At 39.5% G+C, this 6,955-nt stretch overlaps 1 protein-coding gene across 2 annotated transcripts in view; it reads right to left on the bottom strand.

Annotated features, from left to right (window-relative positions):
• Window positions 1-5,764: 5,764 nt before the first annotated feature.
• The window catches only part of LOC122800750 (protein tilB homolog), a 517,374-nt gene continuing 516,183 nt past the window's right edge, over window positions 5,765-6,955 (bottom strand). For both annotated transcript variants that reach the window (XM_044070000.1, XM_044069999.1), the window contains one exon: window positions 5,765-6,233. In XM_044070000.1, the coding sequence (XP_043925935.1) occupies window positions 6,122-6,233 (112 nt within the window). In that variant the 3' untranslated portion in view covers window positions 5,765-6,121. The remainder of the gene's footprint in view (window positions 6,234-6,955) is intronic.

Here is a 6,955-nt window from a genome sequence, read left to right as displayed (position 1 = left end):
AGCCAGCTCTCACCGTGTTCTTCCCTCATGAATATTCAACAGGCCCATAGGCCCACCACCCAGCATCAGTTAAGAGGGTTTCTGGGAATAGCAGGGTATTGTAGACAGTGGGTCCCTAATTTCTCCGTGCTCTCAGGACCACTCTTACCTTTACTAAAAAAGGACATAACCAATCCTCTACCCTGGTCAGACAATTGAGAAGCAGCTTTTCAAGCCATTAAGTCTGCTCTAATAAACCCACCTGCTCTGGGTGTACCTGATTATACTAAACCATTTTTTCTGTTCTGTTTGGAATAAGACAAGCTTGCGCTGGGCCTCCTGGCTCAACCCCAAGCAGGAGGTTTCAGACCAGTGGCTTATTACAGTACTCAGCTAGACCCAGTAGCAGCAGGATATCCTCCCTGCCTGAGGGCAGTGGCGGCAGCAGCCTTATTGGTATATATGGCAAGCTCTTTGACCCTGGGCCATCAAACCGTACTAGCAGTGCCACACTTGGTACAAGATCTCCTTCTCAAAACTAGAACTCAGTATCTTTCACCATCCAGACTTACTTGCTATGAAATAAACTTGCTCAGTAACCCTGTGTTACAAATTATTCGCTGCACCCCACTAAACCCAGCCTCTTTGATTCTGACAGATACTGAGGTAGAACCCCATGACTGTGTGTGTGTTGTTAACTCTGTGCTTCCCCCTAGGATTGATCTTGCTGACACTCCACTTGCTAACCCTAAGTTCTTTTTGTGAACGGATCCTGTTTACGTGATGAACTTGGCTAACTATCAGCAGTATCGGCAGTATGCTCCACACATGAAGTAATTTCTACCGGTAGGCTACCAGCAGGTACCTCAGCCCAAGTGGCAGAACTCATGGCATTAATGCATGCATGCAAATTAGCAGAAGGAAAAACTGTTACGATATACACTGACTCTCGATATGCTTATGGTGTCATCCATGATTTTGGGACATTGTGGAGAGAGCGTGGATTCCTGACGTCCTCTGGAACTGTTACAAAACATGCCTTTTATGTTGATAACTTGCTAAAGGCCTTACTCTTACCTTCAAAAATTGCTGTTGCAAAATGTGCAGCTCACCAATCAGATGACTCTTTTGAAACAAAAGGCAATGCCTTAGCTGATTGGGCTGCCAAACAGGCTGCGCTAAATGGTGATGTTCAGGGAAATAATATGCAGCCTATCAACAATCTATGCAGACATCTTTATTCATGCATGATGTTTTAAAGACTTTACAATGTGAATTTGCAGAAGCTGAAAGAGACTTGGCAAAAGTTTCACTGCTTTAAAAATGCACAGTCTATTTGGCAACATCCTGACAGCAGGCTTGCATGCCGTAAATCTATGCATCTTTCTGTTATAAAGGCTTATCATTTACCCTCTCATATTGGTATTCAGGCTTTACTGAAATTGATTCTTTGGGACTGGTTTGCACCTTCCCTCTCAGCTTCTGTGTTCCATTTTGTCTATATTTGCTCTGTATGTTTACAGCATAACATCGCAAAAGGGACTAGAGCGCAATCTCAACCTGTGCCAAAACTTCAGGGGCCTTTTTGCTCTTTATAATGGGATTTTATACACTACCATCCTGTAATCATTTTAAATATGCATTAACTGCTGTTGATGTTTTTTCTGGTTGGTTGGTTGGAAGCGTATCCATGTGCCAAAATGATGCTCTCTCTGTTGCTAAAAAACTGTTACGACTTCATCCTCAGATTTGGAGTTCCCTGTACTATATACTCTAACAGGGGTACACATTTTACTGCTCAGTTAACCCAGGTGCTATGTTCTATGCTAGCTATCTTGCTCAAGTTTCACTGTCCATATAGACCTCAAGACTCTGGCATTATTGAACAAATGAATCAAACACTAAAGACAAGGTTAGCAAAGCTTACCTCAGAAACAGGAAAGACATGGGTACAAGCCCTTCCTTTAGCATTGCTTTCAATCCACTCTCAGGTTCACCCAAACAAAAGGTCTCCCCTCATGAAATTATTATGGGATGCTCCATGCATCTTCTTATGACCCCACCACCACCCTTCTCTTCAATTGATAATTTTGATGCTAATGTTTTGCTTTACTGTAAATCTCTTGTCTCTGTCTTACAGCAGTACCACAAACAAGTTGCAGCAGCCCAGCAACCCCCAGATCCATTTCTGGAACCCACATTGCTATCTGTGGACTGGGTCTACCTAAGGTCATTTTTTCAAAACAAGTCTCTCCAACCTCATTGGAGGGGACCATTTCTGGTACTTCTTACCACTTCTTCGGCAGTCAGACTTCAAGGCTCTCCTGTGTGGATCCATGTGTCACACGTGAAAAAAGTCGAACCATCAGATTCTAAACAACCTCTTCCATTTACAGCTCCTGCTCCTGAACCTGTTGCAGCTCGTACCAGAAGTAAAACTGCCACTTTTGAACACAATGACTGATGGTAACAAGTTATTCTGCCTTCAATCTTCTGCACCAGCTCCTGCCTCACCAGTGCAACGGGCCTTTCCCCACCATTACTGGGTGGCCATTCTTCTCACCATTCTTATCGTACTGCTTTTTCTGCTCTGGCCATTCCTCTTTACAGTAAATACTATCTCAGTTCATGAGTCAGCAGCCTGGCACCCACCTTTTAACACTTACCAGGCTATCAAATATACCTATGCTTCCACATTCAATGTCTCTAATTGCTGGATCTGTACTGCTACTCACTCTGTTCATGGGGGATTTTCATTGACTGCATCCTCACTGAATGTTATTGAAACTTGGACAAACTTGCTTAACAAAACAGCTAGCATTGCATCTGCAGATTCAGTCGCCTTGCAGCTGTCCTTTTGTCACAACGGCATTCTGTGTTTTCAGCTAAACTATTCAAAGTGACACGACTGGACCCGAAAAATGGGATGGAGTGCCTGCAATTACACGATTAAATATCAGTGCAACTATACAGACGTGATAAATGACATGCAACCTACTTTCACAGGATGTCAAGTCCAACTCTTTCCAATACTTCAAATATTACAAGAAGCTTCATTGAACACCACTAGTACCACCACCACGGTAATAAGGACAATCTTTCATGGTATGAATCTAAAGAGCACTATCTCTACGAATATCACAACATTAGTGCAAGACTGTTATTTTGTGTGTGGTCGTAAGGCTTATAAAGGGTTACCAGAACACCGGTCTGGCAGCAGCTTCCTGGGATATTTGGTCCCAGCCATTAGACATGTAACCATGCTGCCTCAAGGAAAGATTTGAAATACTCGGGAGATAAAGAAACCTACCAATTCGGTAGGACAGGTGGATGTCTCATGGATTTATCATCATGACCTTGGCCAAGCAAGTACCAAAGGACTGGCCCACATGGACCTGGGAGATGATGCCATATCCTGGGCAGATATTATACCTGCTTACGGAGCTGTAAAATCAATCTGGGAACTGAGAAAACTTTCTAAACTTCTTGAAGTCTTAAGCAATGCTACCTTTTCAGCTCTAGAACTAGTGACTGATGAACTGACCACCATGAGGGCTGTGGTCCTCCAAAACCGCATGGCCCTTGATTTTGTACTTGCTATGAAAGGTGGTACTTGTGCTTTAATCCAAGAGGAGTACTGTACTTTTATTCCTGACAATCAGCATGAAACTGAGAGTCATCTTGAACGTATACAAAATTTTTCTGAACTTTCTGAAGCTGAAAAAGCCGACAGCTCCACTTGGGCTTTGCTAACTAATCTCTTCTCTGGATGGAGAAGGCCTACTTAAACTGATTTTAACAAACACAGTATTAATCATTTTTATCTTTTTGTTATTGTTTATAATAAAGGCTTGTGTATTGAAGCTTATGTCTTCCAAAACAAATGCCAAAGTGCCTAACTTTTATATGCCTGCAATAACTGATGATGTCCAAGAAAAGAGTAGTATTAATGATGAGATTGAAAAGCTTAATAGCATGGTTATGTTAGAGTTTGGGAAAATGTATGAGGAGCTAAATGGTGATGCTTACAGAGCATCAAATGGGGGATTGTAAAGTATGAAGGAAAATGTAAGTCTATTAGAAAGTATGAGTATGTGACAAAATGCATGAACTTGAAATGTATTGTACATACAGACATGACAGTCTGCACATAGTGAAAAAGTACTGAGAAGAGAAACTGTTTGAAAGTAGTAAACACGTCTATATATGGAAATGCATCCAATTTTCTTTTTCTGCCTACAGATGTGATTACATTATGTTACTTTACAGCTATGAGGAATGTTCCTATTGGTTAATCATGCTTCCAGTATTCTTATTTGTTCAGTATTACTTTTCTAATGAGTCAGCATTTCATAGTCTATATAAGCTACAGTTTTTGTTTGTTCTGGGAGTCGCCCTGATATTTTTCAGAGGCTCCTGTACATGTGTAATAAAGCTACTGAACGAGAGGAAGTCTATTGTCTTTATTCAACAAGCCTTTTACTTGGTTCATCTCATAAGTAAAGGGATTACATCCAGAGAAAAGGAAGTTATTCTCTATACCCCTCCCTCATTAGACCAATAATTGAGTATAACACCCCATTTTGTATGTACCACTCCAAACATCTACAACAACTGGAAAGGCCTCAGAAATACCTTACAAAGAGAATCTATGGCCTCCAAAACCTGTCCTATGTGGACAGGCTCAAATCACTATCACTCTACTCGGTATCATACAGACTGCTCAGAGGTGATCTGCGTCTCACCAACAAGGCAATCTCAGACCCTGCCCTACTAGAGATGCTCCATATCCATAAGTCTAATTCCTTGCACATTACCTGCTCAAAAGGTCTGAATCTAATATGCAGCATCAACAAAACCTGTTGGAGAGACAAGGTTGTCTCCCAGAGGCTGCACTGTCTCTGGAACAGACTTCCCATACACGTCAAACAGAGTACCTTGCTGATCCTCTTCAAGCACAGCCTTAATGAGTGGATGGGAAACCACAAATTTGTCCCAGGGGTTTCACCTGTGCCCCTCATTGACAGGGGTGACAGGTGCTGACTGAGGTTTCTTTTTGAGGATAAATTCTTGGCTAGGCTTGTAAGGGCCTATGATCCTATACAGAAAATACCAAGAGAGTTGGAGGCAAATAATGTTACTTATTTGTGGCAAACCCAATAATTAAGGTTTACAGGGGTAAAAATAGATGGATTATATCATGGGCTATGAATCAAGTGATTTCCAAACACAGTGTGTATAATCACACAGCCAAAAAATAAGCTCTTTGAGTCTTAAATACATCTGTAAAGGTATTTACTTGCATTCCTCATACAGTTCTTATTAACTATTGTGATAGTACTGTTATTAAGACATCAGTTTATGATAAAACCTGATATAATAATTTATTTTTTTCAGCTCATATTCAGTTCAGTCATTGCCAAATCAGCACCTATAAAAGTCCATTGTTTAGACAGCAATCAGATTCCTAATGCAGGGTTTTCACCATGCAGATCCACTTTTTCCATATGTGCCTACTGGCCTTTTTTGAAACTGAAAGTTCAAGATGTTATATTGCTGAATATTGCCTTGATGACTTCAGTTGTAATCCAGTATTATGTTATTTCTGTCCAACTTGTTCATTTGTTGTATCACATAAACTACCGTGTGCAGTACTACTTTCCTAGTTCTCAGCTTTTATGTCTCTTTGCTTTCTCACATTGATTCATTTCTATATGATTGCTCATTATGGTAATTTAGTGTAATGATTCTCTTTGGCTGTAAAAACTTGAGGTCATACATGCAATTCTTTCTATCAATATTTTTTATTAACTTTGTCTCTCAGGTTTCCCCTGAAAAAATAAGTATGTCTTGTGCATCTGGTAAGATAACTCTCTAAACAAACAACTTTAAATAAAAAAATAAAGCACAAAATTGACAGTATTACCATCTTAGCCACAAAACTGGCTAAATGAAGTGAAATGATGTGCCATCTTCGGTGTGCAACACTATATGGCAGATAATCAATATGGCACTAAAAAAGTAGCTTGACTGATACTCTGACCACTATGTACACTATACTGAGAAATAGTACAGGTCAGACAATTACTGTTTTCAAGAAATGTCTTTTCATTGTCTGTTTCTTCAGTAAAATCAACTATTATTAAAGAATTAAACACATTTTGGAAATTAATGACTGCTCGGCTAGGGCACAGTCTGTTGGCATTTTAGGTATCCCATCCAGTACTTTCAGGTTTGGCAAACTAGAAAATACTCTGAAAAGAACAAAAGAGAATATGGTTATTATACTTAGTTACTAGATGAAATTAACTTTATACATATTTATTCATATATCTAAAGAATTATAACAAAGTCTGCAAGAACTTCATATTGAGACTAATTGCGATGAACAGTCAAAGTTACACTCCTTTACCAAATCTATCAAAGAATTACACAGAGTACATTTTGTAATAATGAGTCTCTTCACTGAGTAGCTTATTATCCAGCAGTTTATCCAACTGGAAAACCAAAATATAGATACTTTTTATCAACTTACAGCAATCTGCATCACTAGAACATAGAGTGATTTAATACCTTTCTCAACATCATGCAATGAAAATTTGCCTACACTGGTTCTTTTCTTGTGTGATCTAATCCCAAGGGTTGCAGGCCATGTTACTCTTATATTATCATGTATGTTGATGCATTAAGAAGTTTCATGCTAATAAACATTATTTGCAAAGACTGGTTTGCAGATATTTAAAGATGATTCATCCCATTAAAATTACTGCATTGCAAAAGGTAAGCGCAGATGTTGTACTCAACACAGCTATTTTAATAAAGAATCTCTGCAACTTATCCATAAACATTCAGGTTTAATCCTTCACTGTTAATATTTGCTAGTCAGAAACCCTCCATAATTTTACAATTTGTCACTACATACAATGTGTGAGGCTCCAACACTTTTCAGCTCTCCCAAAGATTATTACTGAATAGC

This window comes from Protopterus annectens, chromosome 4.part1 (assembly GCF_019279795.1).
Source record: "Protopterus annectens isolate FY-2018-M chromosome 4.part1, PAN1.0, whole genome shotgun sequence".
NCBI lineage: Eukaryota > Metazoa > Chordata > Ceratodontiformes > Protopteridae > Protopterus > Protopterus annectens.
Note: the sequence above shows the minus strand (reverse complement) of the source record. Positions and strands in the feature narration are given on the sequence as shown.